Source organism: Polypterus senegalus, chromosome 1 (assembly GCF_016835505.1).
Source record: "Polypterus senegalus isolate Bchr_013 chromosome 1, ASM1683550v1, whole genome shotgun sequence".
NCBI classification, from domain to species: Eukaryota; Metazoa; Chordata; class Cladistia; order Polypteriformes; family Polypteridae; genus Polypterus; species Polypterus senegalus.
The window spans coordinates 287,630,233-287,654,954 of record NC_053154.1 but is presented as its reverse complement, the minus strand read 5'-3'; the positions used below and the strand labels follow the sequence as shown (position 1 = coordinate 287,654,954).

At 41.3% G+C, this 24,722-nt stretch overlaps 1 protein-coding gene across 1 annotated transcript in view; it reads right to left on the bottom strand.

The window, feature by feature from the left end:
• The window catches only part of gucy2g (guanylate cyclase 2g), a 149,357-nt gene extending 129,120 nt beyond the window's left edge, over positions 1 to 20,237 (bottom strand). Inside the window, exon 1 of the mRNA XM_039736268.1 lies at positions 19,872 to 20,237. Coding sequence (XP_039592202.1) covers positions 19,872 to 20,237 — 366 coding nt within the window. The remainder of the gene's footprint in view (positions 1 to 19,871) is intronic.
• Between the last annotated feature and the right edge of the window lie 4,485 nt (positions 20,238 to 24,722).

Here is a 24,722-nt window from a genome sequence, read left to right as displayed (position 1 = left end):
CAGCGAAGGACAAGCAGTCCTCCAAAGACGAAACAATCACATTCCAGTGTGTTGTTCTGCTATGGCTGGGTCCCAAAAGACTTTCCCGCTGAGAAATGAGATGGAGTGTTCTTTTCCATCAAAAGATTGTGAGCGAACCGCTCCTAAACCGAAAGTACTTATATCAATTTGCAGAATAAATTACTTTAAAAAGTCTGGATTGCGCAGAACCGGGAATGAGCATAAAGCAGCTTTTACATCCGCGAAGGCTCTGTCACAGGCATCAGTCCAGACAACACTACAGTTCTTTCTGTCCTTTGTCAAGTTAGTGAAGGGAACGGCACGATGCACAAAATTGGGAATGAATCGCCTGTAGTACCCCGTGACTCCAAAGAAGGCATGAACCTGCCTCCCCCACCTTTTCCATTTGAGGCTTGAGCAAACCCTTCCCCATGGAATATCCCGGATAATGGGTTTCCGACATACTGGCACACTTCTTCGTGTATCACCTTCCTTGTTGCCTCTGCCAGGCAATACGGGGGCACCTGTACAGTAACACCGGGTGGAGTTATGCTCTTGTGTTCTGCAATGTTCGTCCTGCCAGGTGTGGTTGAAAAGACATCTGAGTACGTCTCGAGCAGTGATAGCAATTCTGCTTTTCTGAGTGCCAGTTAAATCATCCCCAGTAGCAACTTCGGTCTGGGAGACTGCTGCAGATGTGACCAGGACATTGAGGTGGTCATGCCAGTATTTTTTCTCCGTTGCCCGGGATTCCTGACTTTATAATTCACGGGGGACATATGCTCTTCTATCACTGCTGGGCCTTGCAATTCAGCCTGAAATTTATGTGGATCCAATGAGATCAACACCAGTACACAATCCCCCTCCGTAAACTTGCAGAGTTTACTCGTCTTGTCATAATTACGTTTTTGCACCTATTGCTCACGCACTGATGTTTTACCGCAATAGAGGACAATTTCTAACACCCTGCATTGTCTGCGGACAAATATAAGTTTGAAAGAACACAACCTGGTAGATGCTCAGGGGTACTTTATAATAGCAAACAGGAAGAAAGGCAATACTGCATCCCAGGAGGTCGGGTCATCAAGGGCCACCTGCCAAATCATCTGTTGTGATAAAGGCGCTATATAGGCACCCGACCTGACACAGACTGACAACGGAGGCATGTTAAAATCAACAAAAATATTTTTATTTCTTCAGCTGAGGTCCACGTCTTCCCCGTGTCCCTCAGCCTTAACATAGTCCCATCCATTATCCAACCTGCTATATCCTAACTAAAGGGTCACAGGGATCTGCTGGAGCCAATCCCAGCCAACACAAGGTACAAGGCAGGAGACAAACCCCTGGCAGGGCGCAAGCCCACTGCAACAGTCCCAAAGCACACCAAATAAACTAATAAGACCTCTGAAGGTGTCCTGTGGTATCTGGCACCAACATGATAGTAGCAGATCCTTTAAGTCCTATAAGTTGCAAGGTGGAATTGCATGGATTGGATTTGTTTTTCCAGCACATCCCACTGATGCTCATGGGATTTTTTATGTTCCACAAACCATTCCTGAACAATTTCTGCAGTGTGGCAGGATGTATTACTCTGCTGAAAGAGGACACAGCCATCAGGGAATACCTTTGCCATGTAGATGTGAATGTGATCTGCAACAATCTGTAGGTAGGTGGTACAAGTCAAAGTAACATCCACATGATTGCCTGGACCCAAGGTTTCCCAGGCGTATCACACTGTCTCTGCCAGCTTGCCTCCTTCCCATAGTGCATCCTGCTGCCATCACTTCCCCAGGAAAACAATGCACACATACCTAACCGTCCACGTGAGATAACATGACTAATCAGACCAGGCCACCTTTTTCCATTGATCCAAGGTCTACTTCTGACATTCACATTCCCAATGTATGCACTTTCGGCAGCAGACAGAGATCAGTATGGGCAGTCTGACTGGTTTGTGACTACACAGTCCCATATATAGCAAGCAGCAATGTACTGAATGTTCTGACACCTTTCTCTCATGGCCAGCATTATATTTTTTTAGAAATTTGTGCAGCAATAGTGAAACTTGGATGCCCATGACCCTGTTATTGGTTCTCCTAACTTGGACCACTTTTGGTAGATACTGACCACTGGACACCGGGAACACCACACTAAAACTACCATTTTGGAGATGCTCTGACACAGCCGTGTAGTAATCACAATGTGGCCCTTGTCAAAGTTGTTCAGATCCTCACATTTGCCAATTTTTCCTGCTTCCAACCCATCACCTTGAAGAAATGTCTGTTCACTTGCTGCCCAATATATCTCAGCCCTTGACAGGTGCCAGTGTAACAAGATTATCAATGTTATTCATTTCACCTCTCAGTGGTTTTAATGTGGTGGCTGATCAATGTATCTGTCTATCTTTATATAATACTAAGACCCCTTCACTTTTTTAATGCCCATTTTATTGTACTGTAAATTTAATTTTGAATGGTTAGACGTCATTTTTCCTCAATAACCCATAAAGACGAAATGAAAAAAATGTTTTCAGAGAGGTTTGTCAATTTAATAAAAATCACAAACTGAAATCTCTCATTTCTCTAAGTATTCAAACCCTTTGCTGTTGCTCTCCAAACTGAGGTCAGGTGGATCCTGTCTGCTTTAATTCTCCTTGTTTGGGTTTCCACGTGTGGCAAATCACACATTGCGTAGAGAGGCACACACTTGTGTATGTAAGGTCTCACAATTCACACTGCATGTCAGACAAAAACCAAGCCATGAAGTCCAAGGAACTCTCTGTAGACCTCCATGATAAAATTGTGGTGAGGCATCGGACAGGGCAAGGGGATAAAACCATTTCTAAAGTTCTGAGTATCCCTAAGACCTCTATGGCCCCAATAATTATGAAAATGAAGAAGTCTGGAACTACCAGGACTCTACGTACAGTTGGCCATCCAGCTAAGAGGAGTAGCTGGGCAAGAAGGGCCTTGGTCAGGGAGGTGACTAAAAACCCAATGGTCACTTTAACAGAGCTTCAGAGTTTCTCTTCTGATGAAACAGAGAACCTGTCAGAAGGACAACAGCAGCACTCCATAAGTTACAATGAAGCCACGCTTGAGAAAAAGACATATGAAAGCCCACTAGGAGTTTCCTGAAGAGCATTTAAAGGACTCTGACAGCATGAGGAAAAATAATTTTTGGGTCTGATGAGACAAAAATGGAACTCTTTGGCAGAACTCCACTCCAGCTATGTCTGCGCATAGGAGAGATTCCAAAGGACTGGAAAATGACAAATATCATCGCATTACATATAAAAAGGGTGACAGGGCAGATCCAAGCAACTACAGGCCAGTAAGCTTAACATGCATCACAGGAAAATTGATGGAAGGAATTATTAAGGATAAGATTGAGCAACACCTGGCAAGGGCAGGAGTTACTCTGAACAGTCAGCATGGGTTCAGAACAGGGAGGCTGTACTTTACTAACATGCTGGAATTCTTTGAGGAGGCAACAAAAGGAATACGATCAAAGTGGTGCTTATGATATTATTTATCTGGACTTTCAGAAAGCATTTGATAAGGTGCCACATGAGAGGTTGGGCATCAAATTAAAAGAAGTGGGAGTTCAGGGTGATGTTTTTAGATGGGTGCAGAATTGACTCAGACACAGGAAGCAGAGGGTGATGGTGCGAGGAACCTCATCAGAATTGACCGATGTTAAGAGTGGCTGCTATTTCTCTCTATCTATAAAAAAAATCCTGGAAAGGAAAAGCAAGGCGACGATACGTGATCTTCTCAGAAGTTCTCAAAAGACATTTTAAAGACCCTCGCGGGGACCGTAAACATGAGACTTGGTGCCAAGAGATTGTCCCAGGGCAGTCTTGCAGGGACATGGAACATAATATTCTTGCAAAACAGGCCCTTCTTATCAAATAAGAGCACAGACAGCCAGAAAAACATTCAGTCATGTAAAGTCATGTGGCACACACAGATCCTGTGCTCTCAGCAAAGAAGAAAGAGCAGCACAGAGAAAAGAGACCCAAGGTGCGATACATATGCAGAGAAAGGTACAGAATATGAAAGCAGCAACAGTTGAAAGTATTGTAGCGTCCCAGCCAAGCTGAAGCCTTTTTTGTTTTAAGTGACTGTTAGGTCCGTTTGAGGGAGGGCAGAGTGCAGCACAGAAGACTGATAGCTGGGTGCTGATTGATGTAAAATAAATGTAAAGTATTACACATAGGAAGTAAAAATGTTAAGTCAGAATACACAATGGGAGGTCGGAAAATCGAGAGTACACCTTATGAGAAGGATTTAGGAGTCATAGTGAACTCTACACTAACAACTTCCAGTCAGTGTTCAGAAGGCTAACAGAATGTTAGGTTATATAGCACAATGTGTGGAGTACAAGTCCAAGGAGGTTCTGCTCAGCCTTTATAATGCACTGGGTGAGGCCTCATCTGGAGTACTGAATACTTTCAGAATCCACTGTATACTGTACATAACATACAGTGTAGGCCTATTATATACTTTATGTTTATATTTTCAGCTCAAATATTTTTTTGTGACGCACACATTTATATTATGTACTGTATATACAAAGACATTCAGTTAGGTCCATAAATAAATAAACAACTTTTTTCTAATTTTGGTTCTGTACATTACCACAATGAATTTTAAATGAAACAACTCCGATGCAGCTGAAGTGCAGACTTTCAGCTTTAATTCAGTGGGTTGAACAAAACGATTGCATAAAAATGTGAGGCAACTAAAGCATTTTTTTAACACAATCCGTTCATTTCAGGGGCTCAAAAGTAATTGGACAATTGACTCAAAAGCTATTTCATGGGCAGGTGTGGGCAAGTCCGTCGTTATGTCATTATCAATTAAGCAGATAAAAGGCCTGGAGTTGATTTGAGGTGTGGTGCTTACATGTGGAAGATTTTGCTGTGAACAGACAACATGCGGTCAAAGGAGCTTTCCATGCAGGTGAAAGAAGCCATCCTTAAGCTTCCACCTCGTGCCGCTCCATACCAAGGGTAAGTAATCTTCACCCCCGCGCCTCATAGGAGCGACGACAACGCTGATGAAGACCTCGACGTGTTTCAGCTATGCAGGCGGGGGCTCAAGGCTAGAACTCTTCCATCAGCACAGGTGAGCATCCCAATCCAGAACCGGTTCGACCCTCTCCACGTCCCCAGTTTGCCTTCAGCCCTGGGTGATGTAATCGTGGTAGGTGATTCGATTGTACGAAACCTCAATTTCACATGCCTTAATCGAAAATTTTTTGTTTCTTGTTTTCCCGGTGCTCGAGTCCAAGATGTGATGAGATGGGCGCCGACCATCTACAAGAAGCACAAGAGGGCAGTTGGATCCATTATTTTACACGCCGGCATAAACGACATAAGGCACCGACAGTCAAAGGTTCTCAAGGCTAACTTAGCAGCACTAGTTAAAGACACGAAGGAGAGGACCCCATCGACAAAAATTTTCATCTCGGGTCCACTACCTCTCGTCAGACAATCAAATAAATATTACAGTCGTCTGCTGGGTTTAAACAACTGGCTGAGAGGCTTCTGCGAGACTCAAGACATCGGGTTTATTGACAACTGGGACCTCTTTTGGGAAAGGCTGCATTTCTTCAAGCGGGATGGACTGCATCCGAATAGATTTGGTGCCCGGATCCTCTCCGAAAACATCGCTAAGGTAATTCATCTATTTTGACTGTCTACTTCTACTTTAAACCCCTTCCGTAATGCTACTGCTTTGTTAGGACATAATGGCTTAACACAGTCTTCCATAAAAGTGCACAACATTAATAATCTAATAACCAATCTAAATGCACGTAAAAAATCTAGACAGTGTGGCATAAACACCAATAATTTAATTGCAATTACTACTTTAGATCTACAATGCATTAAAACTATAAAAACAGATTGTAGATTACATAAAAAATGCACACAGAGCGGCGTTAACAAAATACCAAATACCAATAACGCGCATAGAATTCAGCTCTGCCCCTCCGAAACATTAAATATGGCACTATTAAATGTTAGAGCTTTAACTAACAAGACATTTTTTATAAACGATCTTATTAGTGATAGAAACATTGATTTTATTGCACTAAGTGAAACATGGCTTAACTCATATGGCGCGGCTGTTTTAATCGAATCTGCGCCTCCGGATTACAGTTTTACTCGTGCAGACCGCCAGGGAAAAAGGGGCGGTGGCTTGGCAAACATTTACTCGAGCCGATTAAAATGTAAAGATGTTAGTTTTGGTAAATTTAAGTCCTTTGAGTATCTCGCCGTTGTTATTCATGGAGATTCTCACGTTCTAGTATTATCCTTGTATAGACCTCCTAAATATAACGCGTCTTTTTTGATTAATTCTCTGACTTAATGTCAATTTTAATTACGAACTATATGACACACTCTTAATAGTCGGTGACTTTAACTTTCATGTCGACAATCAGTGTGACCAAAAAGTAAAAATTCATGAACCTCCTGGACTCTTTTGAATTGAGACAGCTCGTTAATCAGCCTACACATAAAGCAGGTCATACGTTAGACTTAGTGATTACTAAAGGACTAAAGTCGATATAAAGCAGGTCATTGATATCGGTCTATCAGACCATTTCCTTCTACTATTTAATATAGAAATAATGATAGAAAAAATTCATGAGAAGCATATTGTTAAAAACGCTTCTTTGACTCATCAGCAGCTTTAAAACTTACAAACATTCTAAGCAATCAGTCCGTTTATAGTGCCAACTATAATAGCGAGGATAATGTAAATAGTAAAGTGGAAAACTTTAATTCTAAAGTAAGAGCTGCTGTTGACATAGTTGCACCTGAAAAGACAGTTAAAAAATCTTCTAGCATTGTTATTCCATGGAAGACCCAAAGAGTGTCTGATTTAAAAAGAACATGTCGTAGAGCTGAGCGTAAATGGAGGAAAACTAAACTAACTATCCATTATGAGATATTGAAGGTTAAAATAACAGAATACAATAACACTGTCCGTCTTGAGAGGCACTGCTATTTCTCTAAGAATATAAATAACAATGCTAGTAATCCCAGAGTCTTATTTTCTACAATTGATCGTCTGTTAAACCCAGGTAACACAAAGGAATGCCCCCAGAATACTTCCAGTGAAACCTGTGAGAACATTGCTGTATTTTTCAATCAAAAAATTAATGATATTAGAGATAACATAGTATATCTCCCCAACACTGCAGAACCTCCAAAGCCCCGGTACTCCGTTATAAACAAATTAAATTCTTTCACCAGGATAGATTTACCTGAATTACATAGTATAATCTCTCAACTGAAACCCTCCACCTGCGTCCTTGACCCAATACCAACCAGGTTTTTCAAAGAAGTATCAGGCTGTGCTAATTGACAATATTCTTGACATAGTAAATTCGTCATTAGATATGGGGGTCTTCCCAGACTGTCTTAAGACTGCTGTAGTTAAACCCCTACTTAAGAAACATAATCTTGACCCCTATGCTTTTGAAAATTTTATACCCATCTCTAACCTGCTGTCAGGGATGCCAGGGGCAACGACCCGGCCGGGATGCCGTGAGGGACTGGAAGAGGATCAAAGCCCACCCTGGATCACGTGGGGGCCGCCTTCCTGGTTGCTCTGGGGGCCACGGGTGCAGGGCATGGAAGCTCTACCCTGTACGGGCCCGTGGTAACCGCCAGGATGCGCCCCAATGCCTTGGGGACCTGTTACCCCAGCACTTCCGCCACACCAGGAAATGCTGGGGGGAAGATTTAGGACGGCACCCGGAGAGCTGCCGGGAGGACACGCTGGGGCGTGGCCAAGGGAGGAATGCCAGGGACACCTGGGGCTCATCCGGGAACTGGATAAAAGGGGCCGGCTCCATTCATTCAGAGCTAGAGTCGGGTGGAAGAAGGACAAGGCAGAGAGGAGAGTGGAGGCGGCCTGAAGGAAGGCATTGTGTGGCCAGGACTGTATTGGTGTTTGTGCACTTTGAACTGGGTCTGAGTGACCGTATTATTGTAAATATTTGTAAAATGTGTGGTGGTTTGAAAACAACATGTCTGTGTCTGGGTCGGCTCCACACTGCCCTTAAGTAAAATTCTACAGAAGGCAGTCATTATGCAGTTAAATGACCACCTCAATTAACATGCTATTCTTGATAAATTTCAGTCAGGTTTTAGAACAAATCACAGCACAGAAACTGCACTCGTTAAAGTAGTAAATGACACTTCGGGTAAATGCAGACAGAGGCCATTATCTATTCTCATCCTCTTAGATCTGAGTGCTGCATTTGACACCATTGATCACAATATTCTTAGAAATCGCCTTAGTCAATGGGTGGGCCTCTCTGGCAGTGTCTTAAATTGGTTTGAATCCTACCTGGCAGGGAGAAAATATTTTGTTAGTTGTGGGAATTACAACTCGAAGACACATGATATCCAATATGGTGTTCCACAAGGCTCTATCCTGGGTCCGCTGTTATTCTCAATCTACATGCTTCCATTAGGTCAGATTATCTCAGGTTACAACATGAGCTACCACAGCTATGCTGATGACACACAGCTGTACTTATCAATAGCACCTGATGACCCCGATTCTCTTGATTCACTAACACAATGTCTGACTTGTATCTCAGAATGGATGAATAGTAACTTTCTAAAGTTAAATAAAGAGAAAACTGAAATTTTAGTAATTGGCAATAATGGAGTCAATGAAGTTATCAGAAATAAACTTGATGCATTAGGATTAAAAGTCAAGATGGAGGTAAAAAACTTAGGGGTAACTGTTGACTGTAATCTGAATTTTAAATCGCATATTCATCAGATCACTAGGACAGCATTTTTTCACTTAAGAAACATAGCAAAAGTTAGACCTCTTATATCATTGAAAGATGCTGAGAAATTAGTTCACGCGTTTGTTTTCAGTCGACTAGATTACTGTAACGCACTCCTCTCAGGACTACCCAAAAAAGACATAAATCACTTGCAACGAGTGCAGAATGCAGCTGCTAGAACACATTTCTCCAGTTTTAATGTCACTACACTGGTTACCTGTGTCATTCAGGATTGACTTTAAAATACTGCTTATGGTTTATAAAGCCTTAAATAATCTCGCCCCATCTTATATATCGGAATGCCTGACACGTTATATTCCAAATCGTAACCTTAGATCTTCAAATGAGTGTCTCCTTATAATTCCAAAAGCTAAACTTAAAAGAAGTGGTGAGGCGGCCTTCTGCTGTTATGCACATAAAATCTGGAATAGCCTGCCAATAGGAATTCGCCAGGCTGATAAAGTAGAGCACTTTAAAAAACTGCTGAAAACACATTACTTTAACATGGCCTTCTCATAACTTCACTTTAACTTAATCCTGATACTCTGTATGTTCAATTCTTCATAATAACTATTCATGGTGGCTCTAAAATCCGTACTGACCCCAACTCTCTCTTCTGTTTCTTTTTCCGGTTTCTTTGTGGTGGCGGCCTGCGCCACCTCCACCTACTCAAAGCTTCATGATGCTCCAACATTGATGGACTGAAAGCCAGAAGTCTACGTGACCATCATCATCAAGTCCTTCCATGAGAACCCTAAATCCAAAGAGGACTGTTTCATTTATGTTAGGTGGAATGCCCAGAGGGGACTGGGCGGTCTCATGGTCTGGAATCCCTACAGATTTTATTTTTTTTTCTGTTTTGTTTTTTTTTGTTTTTTTTCTGTCCACCCTGGCCATTAGACCTTACTTATTCTATGTTGATTAATGTTGACTTATTTTTATTTTTTATTGTGTCTTCTATTTTTCTATTCTCCATTTTGTAAAAGCACTTTGAGCTACATTTTTTTTGCATGAAAATGTGCTATATAAATAAATGTTGTTGTTGTTGTTGTTAAGCTGCGAAAACAGAAAAAACCCATCCGAGAAATTGCTACAATATTATGAGTGGCAAAATCTACAGGTTGGTACATCCTGTGAAAGAAAGCAAGTACTGGTGAACTCAGCAACACAAAAAGACCTTGACATCCACGGAAGACAACAGTGGCGGATGATGGCAGAATCATTTCCATGGTGATGAGAAACCCCTTCACAACAGCCAACCAAGTGAACAACACTCTCCAGTGGATCAGCATATCGATATCCAAGTCTACCATAAAGAGAAGACTGCATGAAAGTAAATACAGAGGGTGCACTGCAAGGTGCAAGCCACTCATAAGCCTCAAGAATAGAAAGGCTAGATAGGACTTTGCTAAAGAACATCTAAAAAAGCCAGCATAGTTCTGGAAAAACATTCTTTGGACAGATGAAACCAAGATCAACCTCTACCAGAACGATGGCAGGAAAAAAGTATGGCGAAGGCGTGGAACAGCTCATTATCCAAAGCATACCACATCATCTGTAAAACACGGTGGAGGCAGGCAGTGTGATGGCTTGGGCATGCATGGCTGCCAGTGGCACTGGGACACTAGTGTTTACTAGGCTGACCCGCCTTTAAAGGCGACCGACTTTTAAGTTGACCACTTCTTAAGGCAATTCAATATGTAGATCAATTTGATATTTTATACAAACTCATTAATTTGGTTATATTGCATTTGAGGTCACCCTTTTGAACCCCACTGATATTTACTACGCGGTGAGGCATTTGTACTCCATCAACATTAATTATTTCCAGAGACATAATTTTGTCTATTTTCCAGCGCATCGCGCACAAAAGCAAGGGAACGATGGGAGCACCAGAACTCTGCTCACATCATGTCGCTTCGTACCGCAACCTGCAAGTAGTAAGTCTGTGATAAGCAGAATACCGCTACGCTTTCCACTCATGGGACGGAAGGACAATCCAGACCGCTTCTATATAATAAGAAAGAAGAAGAAGATATCGCACAGTCTGGAGTAGAAAATCATCTTTTACCTGGAAAAACGAAACTACAAATCCCATCGTGTATTGCAAAATGGACGGGGCGTGTGTGAAACTCCGCGCCTGCGTAGCACTCACGGGACGGAAGGACAATCCCCACCGCTTTTTTATAGAAGGATTGATGATGTGACACAGGACATAAGCAGCCGAATGAATTCTGAGGTGTTCAAAGACATACTGTCTGCTCAAATCCAGCTAAATGCAGTCAAATCAAATGGGCAGCGTTTCATGATACAGATGGACAATGACCCAAAACATACAGACAAAGCAACCCAGGAGTTTATTAAAGCAAAGAAGTGGAAACTTCTTGAATGGCAAAGTCAGTCACCTGATCTTAACCCAATTGAGCATGCATTTCACTTGTTGAAGACTAAACTTCAGACAGAAAGGCCCACAAACTAACAGCAACTGAAAGCCGCTACAGTAAAGGCCTGGCAGAGCATTAAAAAGGAGGAAACCCAGCATCTGGTGATGTCCATGAGTTCAAGACCTCAGGCTGTCATTGGCAGCAAAGGGTTTTCAACCAAGTATTAGAAATGTAATTTGTCAAATTACTTTTGGGCCCCTGAAATAAAGGGATTGTGTTAAAAAAATGCTTTAGTTGCCTCACATTTTTATGCAATTGTTTTGTTCACCGCACTGAATTAAAGCTGAGTTGTTTCATTTAAAATTTATTCTGGTAATGTACAGAACCAAAATTAGAAAAAAATTGTCTCTGTCCAAATATTTATGGACCTAACTTTACATTTTATTAAAAAACATTTTTATGTATCATGTAATGCAGTGGTGTCAAGCTCAGCTCCCGCAAGGTTGAGGTGGCTGCCAGTTTTCATTGCAGCCTTTTTCTTTCTTAGTAGCCAATTACTGTTTTATACTTCAAAAGACATCCTTCACTTACATTGTAATTGAATCAAACACGAAGATTCAGAACTCACGTGTTTGTTTTTTGTTCCTAATTATTAACTCAGGGTTCTCAGGCTCAGTTGCCTGAGGGCCACCATTTTCACTCGAAACAATTTGTTAATTAGCTGCCAATTGTCACTGTTAATGCTCCCCATTCTTTAATTTTATGGCTGCTTAGAGCTCTCATTCTGTTGCACCAAGCTTTTCTTTTTCCTGAGAGCACCATCCTAATATTTTGTGGACCAGAATGCATCAATATTTCTTAGATCTTGACTTTATTCTTTTCAGATATTTTATTGAAGCATATTGTACCATGGACATACAGGCACCAATGTGATCAAGTTGTCTGGTCGTCTGTTGTCTTGTTTTTCATTATTTTATTGTATGACCACTGACTAAGGAAAAAAAGAAACAATTTAAGTTTATAAATCTTTAAAAAAATCAAAGTTGCTAAAAATTAAGGAGAAAATGTCTCTTCAATTACACAGCAGTAAATAGCTACCAGTACAGAGAGAGTGATAGTTGTATGGGTAGCACCTTATTTGTCCCCATGGGGAAATCTGGATTTGTACAGACACTAAATAAATAAATATCATTATATTATGACAAACAACAACCCCATCTTGATGCCATATCTCTATATATAATCTTCATTTGGATCTTGATCTTTGTTTGTCCGCGAATGAATTAGAAGAAGAAGCACTAGATGGCAGTAGAGAGACAGCTAAAACATAGGCATTGCATTAAGAATCTCCTCCAGGCTTATACTACTGAAGACTGTAGTACTCCAGTCACACCTCAAAACACAGACATTCAAACTAAACAAATTGTTGTGCTTTAAATTAACTAAAGAGATCTTCATTTACTGCGGTGGGTTGGCACCCTGCATAGGATTGGTTCCTACCCTGTGTTGGCTGGGATTGGCTCCAGCAGACCCCCGTGACCCTGTCTTTGGATTCAGCGGGTTAGAAAATGGATGGATGGATCTTCATTTAAATCTTGATCTTTGTTTGTCCGCAAATTCTACACATGTGTAGACCACCTTCCAGTTTAGTACATTGTTGTTACTGATGTGCCGGAATAACAAAAGGGGTGGTGGACAGTGTTACGCTGGTTAGCTCCTGAGGCCTTGTTAGAGAATGAGATTGCCGAAGATAAAAGGTACGTGCCTACGTAACATATGGATGAAAGAAAGACAGTGGGTAAAATGAATGACAACGTAACAGCACGTTCCAGAAATTAGTATTGTTACGTTGTAGCCAGCGAGTGCTGTGCGTCTCACAGTTGTACCGTGGCTTGCTCAAATGTCAGTGACGTGATCCCTATTAATGCTTTAAAAAGCCTTGATACCTATGTGTCCCCTTTTTATAACCATTGCTCCGTGTATATTGCCTTACTCTTTGGATTGCCACAAAGCAACCTGCGAGATTAGAGAAAGGTTGAGAACGAACAGAAGCAGAAATGCTCCTACACCACCACATAATTACGATTCGGACAGTGATTCCGAGTAGGCCGTTCCTATCGAATCAATATCCAAGGGTTTTCTTTTGTAATTTTGTTTCCCTTATAAAAAATCATAATGCTGTGCGATGAAGGGCCCAGTTCACGACTGGCAGCCACGTTTAAACAGGGAGTCCTTCACAGGCAACTTTAACACACGCAACGTGGTTGGGCGCACATGGTTAGTATATACAAACCAGATTCCAAAAAAGTGGGGACACTAAACAAATTGTGAATAAAAACTGAATGCAATGATGTGGAGATGGCAAATGTCAATATTTTATTTGTAATAGAACGTAGATGACAGATCAAACGTTTAATCCGAGTAAATGTATCATTTTAAAGGAAAAATATTTTGATTTAAAATTTCACGGTGTCAACAAATAAGAGGCTAAATTTAAGCATAACGAAGAGCTGGAAGACCAATAAACACTAATTAGGTCAATTGGCAACATGATTGGGTATAAAAAGAGCTTCTCAGAGTGGCAGTGTCTCTCAGAAGCCAAGATGGGTAGAGGATCACCAATTCCCACAATGTTGCGCAGAAAGATAGTGGAGCAATATCAGAAAGGTGTTACCCAGCGAAAAATTGCAAAGACTTTGCATCTATCATCATCAACTGTGCATAACATCATCCGAAGATTCAGAGAATCTGGAACAATCTCTGTGCGTAAGGGTCAAGGCCGTAAAACCATACTGGATGCCTGTGATCTCCGGGCCCTTAAACGACACTGCACCACAACCAGGAATGCTACTGTAAAGGAAATCACAGAATGGGCTCAGGAATACTTCCAGAAACCATTGTCAGTGAACACAATCCACCGTGCCATCCGCCGTTGCCAGCTGAAACTCTACAGTGCAAAGAAGAAGCCATTTCTAAGCAAGATCCACAAGCTCAGGCATTGTCACTGGGCCAGGGATCATTTAAAATGGAGTGTGGCAAAATGGAAGACTGTTCTGTGGTCAGACGAGTCACGATTCTTAGTTCTTTTTGGAAATCTGGGATCCATGTCATTCGGACAGGGACAACCCAAGTTGTTATCAACGCTCAGTTCAGAAGCCTGCATCTCTGATGGTATGGGGTTGCATGAGTGCATGTGGCATGGGCAGCTTGCATGTCTGGAAAGGCACCATCAATGCAGAAAAATATATTCAGGTTCTAGAACAACATATGCTCCCATCCAGACGTCATCTCTTTCAGGGAAGACCCTGCATTTTTCAACAAGATAATGCCAGACCACATTCTGCATCAATCACAACATCATGGCTGCGTAGGAGAAGGATCCGGGTACTGAAATGGCCAGTCTGCAGTCCAGATCTTTCACCTATAGAGAACATTTCATAAAGAGGAAGGTGCGACAAAGAAGGCCCAAGACAATTGAACAGTTAGAGGCCTGTATTAGACAAGAATGGGAGAGCATTCCTATTTCTAAACTTGAGAAACTGGTCTCCTCGGTCCCCAGACGTCTGTTGAGTGTTGTAAGAAGAAGGGGAGATGCCACACAGTGGTGAAAATGGCCTTGTCCCAACTTTTTTGGGATTTGTTGACACCATGAAATTCTGAATCAACATATTTTTCCCTTAAAATGATACATTTTCTCAGTTTAAACTTTTGTTCCGTGATTTATGTTCTATTCTGAATAAAATATTAGAAGTTGGCACCTCCACATCATTGCATTCAGTTTTTATTCACGATTTGTATAGTGTCCCAACTTTTTTGGAATCCAGTTTGTATATAAAATGTATAGATTGTGGAGGTACACCTGATCGAGACGAGAGCTACAAGTAGTTTACACTGTACAGAACAGGAAACCTGACAGTAGGAAGCCCTGGAAGAGTAGGAGCTCAAGTAGCCACAGCAGCGTGCCTGAGCCGCTGCCAACAGGTGGCACTCTTTCACCTAATTATGTGATTTGTCCTGAGAAAGACTAGCAACAGGAACACCTTTAAAAATAAGACAGAAGTGCATGTTAGCATGTTAAAATTTCCCTGAGGGCGACCTCAATATAGAAAAAAAGTTTAAATTTCATCACAAGTGCTGGAGGACACCGTGGCTGCAGGTTTTCATTCTAACCCTTTTCTTAATTAGTGACCTGTTTTTTCTGCTAATTAAGTTCTTTTCAACTATTTTTAATTGACTCGCTCTTGAAGACTCAGGCCCCTTAATTGTTTCTTTTTCCTTAATTAGCGGCCGAACAATAATGAGATACAAAATGAGCCAAAACAACCGGTGTCCATCATGCAATATCTGAAAATAAAGATAGATGAAGGTCTCTGGAATGTCGATCTGCTCAGGTCCTCAAAACATTTTAACAATGCTCTTAGAAAAAAAAATCAACAATTTTGGAAATGTCTGCTATTGCACCATGAGAGCAGCAACACGCCATGGAATTAAAGAACGAGTTTAATTAACGACAAGACTCAGCGCCTAATAAAGCAACTGGCTGGAGTGAAATTGTTTGGAGGTTGAGGTTCTGATTCAGTTGGTCTTCTGTTGGCTCACTCACTTCACATTTCATTTCTGTTTGGGTGCCATTTAAGGAAAGAAATGAAGCAATTCAGAGGAACAAGGAACAAATTCAGGGGAACAAATCTTAATAAAAGCAAGTCAATTAAAATGAATTCACAAGAAGTTAACTAGCAGCACAAACAGGGCACTCATTAAAATAAGGGTTAGAATGAAAACCTGCAGCCACAGTGGTCCTCAAGGACTGGACTTGGTGACCCCTGCACTAGAGGACAGTTGACAAAGGGGACGTTTGTGATTCCCCTGATGCTAGAGGGCATTTGATAAAGTGTTTAGCAGAGCCCTTATCAAAAGGCTCCATTCACACTTAACTTTGTTTTTTTCACTTAGAGACACAGATCTGAACTATCTGGAGATCTACTAACATCAAAAGAAAATATGGAATGAAAATTTGAGATTGTGGATTTAGGCCACTTTTACATGTGGCACTAAATGTGAAACAGACATGCCATGTTGGACTTTGAACACATGAATTTCGGATTGCCTGAAAATGTACACTACAGCTAAATTACAACACTGTTCCCGTGATCTTCATCATAGCTCTGCTCTGCAAATCAGCTTGCCAGTTGAAAGAAAGCACGGGGCGGATTTCATAACTGACTGGGGAATTCGTCAGCCCAGCCCAACTGCTGCGTATTTTGTGGCAGCAATGGCACCTCTTATTCATGTATTTTCCTAGAGAGTCTTGCCCACAGACATTATTATAAGTAATCGAAGGTCCCCTTTGACCTTTTAAATTGTCAAACTGCTGTTTTGCATCAAAACCCTACACATCTCACTGACACCAGTCCTGGACCCTCTCCAGCGTCTTCAGATACGTACAGATATGGTAATACTAACTACTTGAAGAATTTGCTACAGGCTTTTGTGTTCTTTTTCTATTCTTGATCATCATTTTCTGATGAATTCACAGACATTCTGCATTGAAAATAATGTTGCGTAGTGCAGCAGCTGACTTACTCTTGATGTTCATGGTGGCCTATTAATTTGTTTTTAATTTTTAAATTTTGTACATGGTTTGATATCCATATGCATATAAAAAATGTATTTGATAATAAAAAAATAGAACTGAGTCACCCTTTCGCTGCAGTGTGAGTGTAGCCTCCAGGGGTGGTAAAAATAGTTAAGCATTTAAGACAGAGGAGAGTAATACTGGTAATGCATTAGGGGGTCCCCAGTCCAATGGGCGGTGACAGAGAGGCTCATTATCTTATATGTGGCTCATTGTTAGCCGTCACAATTGGACAGACTGCAAGGGGATTGCCAGACCCTTTAACAGGGAGCTGGAGTTCGTAGTTGCAGGGTCACCATGGGTTCTGAGGGGTTGGATTGCACTAATCACTGGGACCTCACAGAAAGTGGCAGGACTTAAAGGTCCCTTGAAGAAAGCGCCCCAGCAAGTGTGGAATTGAAAGGAGAAACAGAGACAAGAACTAGACTGGTGGAAGGCTAGAGAGAGCGGAGCAAAAAGTAGAAGGTCAGAGCAGGAGAACACCTAAGAAAAAGACAGTAAAGTGGCCACACTGTGAAACAAAGAGAGCAGTGAAGCCCTGGTGGAAAGTCAAAGAGCAGCTCTAAGAATTTTGGTTTACTATGTTCATGTTTTACAGTACTTCATATATCCAGTCTCCCTGTATCCTTATATTTGTTTTTTGTAAAATGCCTTTTTAATATGTTCTCTGATCTCATATTGGGTTCAGAGGGTGATCAATAGAAACATATAATAAATTATTTCTGAAGGATTTTTAATTTTTTCCATTTAAAGAAAACTATGCACCTTTCTCCCGGAAATTTCAGCACAGATTTTCAAAACCACCATACAGAGTGTAATGTTAAAACATTAGAAGTGTGAGGACAACAGACATTCAGCCCATGAAGCTCGTCCATCTGTTTTCCAGCAGAGGGTGCTTGCTCCCTGGATGGAATAAGTTCTTTTTAATTGCAGTGTTTTAAGTAATCCAAAACTATATAGATATGATATTAAAAGGTGATACCCCTCCCGTAGTGATGCGGCAGTAAGAAATCACATAGGAGAAATAACTTTCTTTAATGACGATTTACGCGGCATAACAGACGAGGAAGCCAATGGTAAGACTATTACTGAAGTGGGAGCTCGATGTATACAGTCTGCCATGTTCGTCGCTGCGCTGGAAGGATTTTCAGGATCGGAAGACATTATCTCCCATCCGTCCGTCGGCTTCAAAAGTGTTCCAGGCAATGTTCCAAGGTTTTATACCCTTTCTTCATGTACAGGCCCCCTTTTAGGTAAATCATGCCATTCCATACAAGGAAAAGAAGATCCAATTTCATGCTGACTCTGTCACACAGAAATAGTACAATGCCCATTTTCATTGTTGTCCCTTTCTTGTCGTCTAATGCTTGCCTAGAACTTCTAAATGATGAGCCCCTGTGTGCTAAATCTGGCCTTGTGTTAGCTGTACATGTGAGAAGAAGCAGATTTATAAAATATTTTTTGTACAAAGCACAGTCACATATTAAACATATAAACTTATTACACCATCCTATTCACCTGGATTGTCCAAAGTAACATCAAGCCAGGACCTGAAGGTCACTAAAGTCCTACTCTCCAATAGACTGCTTGGTAATTTACTCCATGTATCAATAATTCTTTGTGAAAAGAAAACGTTTCTAACACTTATGTGAAATCTGCCGTTAATTTTCCAACTGTTTCCTCATGTACTTGTTTTAGAATTTATTTTAAAGTAACAACTGGGATCCATTTTACCCTTTCAAAATTTTAAATACCTCAATCATGTTACTTATTAACCTCTCTTTGCTTAAACCAAAAAGGTTTAGCTCCTTCAGTCTCTATTCATAGTTCAAATCTCTCAGGGCCTGAATCAGCCTACTTACTTTTGTTGGGACTTTCTCTAGTGCTGCTATGTCTTTTTTATAATATGGAGACCACAACTGCACACAGTAGCCCAGGTGAGGCCTCAGTAGTACGTTATAAAACTTAAGTATAACCTCCCTTGATTTGCACTCCACACATTGTGATAGGTAACTGAACATCCTATTAGCCTTCTTGATCACTTCTGTACACTGTCTTGATGGAGGCAATGACAAGTCTACTAGGTCCTTCTTATCAGGTGCACTTTCAAGTTTCAGATACCCATGGTGTATTAGCACCTACCATTTTAACTTTCTATTTGTAATACTTTACATTTACTTACATTACATTTCATCTGCCACAACTCTGCCCAAGCCTGTATGCTGTCCAAGTCATTCTATAACAATTTAGCTGATTCTACATCATCCACCCTTCCATCTACACTAGTTTGGTATCATCTTCCAATTTTACCAGCTTGTTGATTATATTCTTGCCCAGATCGTTTATGTATATTAAAATGAGCATCAGTCCCAGCACAGACCTCTGAGGGAAATTACTTTTAACATCACTTAATTCTGATAAAGTTCCCCTTACCATAACCCGTTGCTTCCTATGTTTTGGGCCAATTTTGTGCCCACCTACAGACCGTGTCCTGAATTCCCACTTCTATTAGTTTGATTATCAACCTCCCATGTGGGACCTTATCAAATGCTTTCTGAAAATCAAGAAAAATGATATTATGTGCACCTCTATGATCATATCCTTTTGTTGCTTCCTCACAGAATTCAACCAAAGTAGCGCGACACAACCATCTTCTTCTAAACCCATGTTGTGTATTTTCTAACATTTCTGTTCCAGACACAATCTTTCCTTAATATTTCCTTCCATTAATCTACCAGTGATGCACGTTAAGCTTGCTGGCCCTTAATTACTCGGATCAGCCCAGTCATCCTTTTTAGACAACGGGATTATATTTGCTTGTCTCCACTCATTTGGAATTTCCCTCTTTCTCTTTGCTTTAAACAAATGAAAAATTTACTTTATACAGATTGTCTGTTTTTTTCTCCAATGTATGTGATTTTTCTTTGATGCTTTCTCACATTTAGTTATAATATGAGACACCATAATTAAACAAGAATTGATTTGTATAATTATATAATTAAAATGGCTACGTAGAAATCACTTACCTCAGCTACTTCTGGGCAGGCTGGTCCAAAAAGGGCTACAATACTCTCATTCTGCACTTGGTGGATGAATGCTGCGAGGGATGCTTTAGCATCGCAATTACAGTCGGCATATACAAAGTCCAGGGTGTAGTTATTGGAGATCCCAAGGTTAGAATTCACCTTGTCAATGGCAATCTGAATGGAAGCACCAAGCTTCATCACACTGAAAGGAAAGGAGGTGTTTTTGGGGGCTTGGAAACCCAGAACAAGCCTCGGCCTTTGTCTTCCACCTGAGCCACTGGCAAGTGTATAGAAAAGGACAAACAAGAAGGAGGACCTCAGGGCCTGACCTTGAAGTGAACTGTGAAAAAATCTCAGGCACTTCATCTCTTCACTGGTGATGCTCTGTCTGCTTGCTGCTTCACAAGTGATTTGCCTTTATATTTGTATGCTGATGAGGGCCAGAAGCAGAGATTAATCCTCAGGTGTTTCTCCACCTATCTGCCAGCAATACATCTGTAATTAACCGGACGACAGTGGCTTCATTAACTCATGGGACTTAACCCTTTCTTACTTTTAATGCAAAAAATAAGAAATGCCCAAGGTTATTTATTTATTAACAAATGAAGATCCTTTTAGATGACTCAAAACTTAACCCTGGGATGGGTATTATATGAAAAGAATTGAGCATTTCCAGAATTTTTTAATTGGTATTTAGACTAAAAACCTTAATGAAAAGTTAACTGATGAAGCAAATCAAGTTAATGCAGTTCTTAAGTCTTCTCGTAAGTGACTGGAAACACTTTAAGAGAGTATTTCCTGGAGAGTTAATCCAATAATGTTAAGTGCTCTTCAGTGAAAGTTTAACGACAGATCAGGAAGGATATAGAGATCCAGGATGATTAGCATACGCTGTCCTGTTCTCAACGGCACAAATGGTGTTTTTACTGTGCACTACCAGACTTGGACAACAGGTGTCGCTATGCACCTAAAGGAATCAAGAAAGCTCAGCTGGGCCTCACCTATTCAACACACAGAGAGCTCTCCCTCAGAAATCACTGCAAGGTCAAAAGAGGTGCAATGAGGGAACTCTTCTGCCTCTCTTCTGGTTTACCCTCTACACGACAGACTTCAAGTATAATACCAGCTCTGGAATTAATAATAGAGATGAGTCGGAGCACAGGAGGCTTGTGGAAGACTTCATCATGTGGTGCAGGGAGAACCACCTGCAGCTTAAACCAGCAAGACTAAAGAGTTGGTGGTGGACTTCAGGTATGCCAAAAGACCCTTCTGAGATCAGTCACCATTTAGGGGGAGGACATGGAAGTGATGCAGAGCTACAAATACCTGGGGGTTTACGTAAACCACAAACTGGACTGGTCTGACAACACAGTGGCATTGAACAAGAAGGTCCAAGGCAGACTTTACCTCCTAAGGAGCCTCAGGTCTTTGATTTATGCTGGGAAAATCCTATCAGTCCATAGTCGCCAGTGTGGTGTTCTACACTGCAGTCTTCAGGGGATGCAATATTAGCTCAAAAGATGCACAATGCCTGAACAAATCACTTATCAGGAAAGCCTACTCCATTACTGGGTGAACCCTGGACACAATGGAAACTGTTGTGAGCAAACAGGATGGGAACAAAATTGGATGCTATTCTGAAAAATACCCTCCATCCCCCTCCAGGATTCGCTGTCTTGAAGCACATTTAGCCAAAGGCTCCTTCCTCCACAGGAAGTACCACCTGGGGTCTTTTCTGCTCACTGCTAAATGGTTATATTAATTTTACTATTTCTTCGCAACATATTATTTATTTGTTGATCAGTTGATTGATTGTATTATCTGTCCTGTGAATCTGTATCATTCTCATTTTATGTTTCTGCTGCTGTATGCATCTGAATTTCCCCATGGGATTAATAAAGTTTATCTAATCTAATCTAACAAAAGAGGACTTGTTGGTGGGGTACTCATTGCAACTGTAAAAGCAAATTTTGAAAACCATACAGAAATTCTTCTTCTTCTTCTTCTTATTCTTCTTCTTCTTCTTCTTCTTTTGGCTGCTCCCGCTAGGGGTTGCCATAGCGGATCATCTTCTTCCATATCTTTCTGTCTTCTGCATCTTGTTCTGTCACACCCATCACCTGCGTGTCCTCTCTCACCACATCCATAAACCTTCTCTTAGGCCTTCCTCTTTTCCTCTTGCCTGGCAGCTCTATTCTTAGCATCCTTCTCCCAATATACCCAGCATCTCTCCTCTGCTCATGTCCAAACCAACGCAATCTCGCCTCTCTGACTTTGTCTCCCAAACGTCCAACTTGAGCTGACCCTCTAATGTACTCATTTCTAATCCTGTCCATCCTCATCACACCCAATGCAAATCTTAGCATCTACTAACTCTGCCACCTTCAGCTCTATTTCCTGCTTTCTGGTCAGTGCCACCAACCCATATAACATAGCTGGTCTCACTACCGTCCTGTAGATCTTCCCTTTCACTCTTGCTGATACCCGTCTGTCACAAATTACTCCTGGCACTCTTCTCCATCCATTCCACCCTACATACACTATTTTTTTCACCTCTCTTCCACAATCCCCATTACTCTGTACTGTTGAGCCCAAGTACTTAAAACACATCCACCTTCACCAGCTCTACTCCCTGCATCCTCACCATTCCACTGACCTCCCTCTCATTAACACACATGTGTTCTGTCTTGTTCCTATTGACCTTCATTTCTCTCCAGGGTCTCCTCAACCTGCCAACCTGCTCCCTACTATCGCTACAGATCACAGATCAGCAAACATCATAGTCCACAGGGACTCCTGTCTAAACACGTCTGTCAACCTGACCATCACCTTTACAAATAAGAAAGGGCTCAGAGCCAACCCCTGATGTAATCCCACCTCCACGTTGAATGCATCCATCACTCCTACCGCAGACCTCACCACGGTCATGCGTCCTTCGTACGTATCTTATGCAACTCTTACATACTTTTCTTCCACTCCCGACTTCCTCATCGTCATATGCTTTCTCCAGGTGTACAAAGACACCTTGGAAGCTCACTGTATGGCTGTAGACTTGCAAAAGGAAGTTAAAGATGGAACTTCCAGGGTCATCATCATAGGGGGCCTTCAAGTGTGGCCAATACCTCAAAACTCAAAGGAACGTTTGTAGGACATATTTACTGACATCCAGTGGGTATAGAGAATCAAGTACAGTTGATCCACCTCTTCAGTGCATTCTGCAAATATTTCTTATTATTACACACTCACTGGGAAAGATATTAGGAGCACCTGTACACCTGGTAATCCATACAATTATCTAATTAGCCTACCATGTGGTAACAGCGCAATGCATAAAATCATGCAAGTACAGGTCAGAAGCTTCAGTTAATGTTCACATCAAATACCAGCATAACGAAAGTGGTGATCTCAGTGATTTCAACAATAGCCTGATTGTTAATGCCAGAGGGGCTGGTTTGAGTATTTCTGGAACTGCTGATCTTCTTGGATATCCACACACAGCAGTCACTAGACTTTACTCAGAACAGAGCAAAAAACAAAAAAGTATCCAGTCAGTCATTGTCCAACCCGCTATATCCTAACACAGGTTAATGGGGTCTGGTGGAGCCCATCCCAGTGAGAAGCAATTCAGCCACTGTAAACTCCTTGATAATTATAGGGGACAAAGGAGAATGACCAGACTGGTTTTAGTTTACAGAAAGGCTGCCTTGACTGTGGTGAGGAGAAAAGCCTCTCAGAATGCACAACACGTTGAACCTTGATGTGGGTGAGCTACAACAGCAGAAGACCAAGTTGGGTTCCTCTCCTGTCAGCTAAGAACAGAAAGCTGAGGAGGTTGTGGACCTAGGTTCATCAAAACACTGGAAAAATGTAGCTTGGTCTGAGAAATCTAGATTTCTGCATGAGGGACACAAATGAAAGTCTGAATTTGGTGAACAACAGCATGAATTTATGAATTTTATGTGATGAGGGGAATGTTTTCTTGACACACTTTGGGCCTGTTAGTACCAATCAATCATCGTCTGAAGGCCATAGCCTGATTGAGTATTGCTACTGGCTGACTATGGGCATCCCTTCATGGCCACAACTTGCCCATCTTTTAATGGCTACTTCCAGCATGATAATGCATCATGTCACAAAGCAAAAGTGTCATCTCAAACTGGTCTCATGAACATGACTTTGAGTTCAGTGTTCTTCAGTGGCCTTCCCAGTTGCCAGATCGGACACGTGGGATGTGGTAGAACAGGAGATTCACAGAATGAATTTCCAGCTGACAAATCTGCAGACATTATGTGATACAATTAGGTCAACATGGACCAGAACCTCAATGAATGTTACAGGCATTTTGTGTAATCCATGCCATTAAGAACTGAGGCTATTCTGAGAGAAAAAGTAGTCCGACCCAGTACTGGTGAGTGCAGTTTTCATTTAGTTTCAGCTTGCTCATTCTTGTACCTTCTATTTAGCACTCATTACATCTGAAGATGGACAACCTAAATGTGAATAAAAGGTCCAAAGCACCCAACAATATTATTCAAGGAACATTATTTAATAAAACTGACATACACTGGACACACAGACACACAATGAAAATGGCAAAATAGCAACGGAAGAATCAAATTACAGAAAAACAAGTCAAAATCTATACAAGTAAAATGAAGCAAAATCATTACGCAAAGTAGTCGAAAAATGTGACAACAGTGAAAAAGTACAGCAATGCACAGACAGAAAAACGACACTATAAACTCAGTAATGGGAGCAAAAGCAAATAAACCAGTAGATATGTAAGATGGGTTCAGGGAGAGGCTGCCAGATTGTTGCAGTTGCTGCCCAACTAAAATGAGGAGGCCTGGC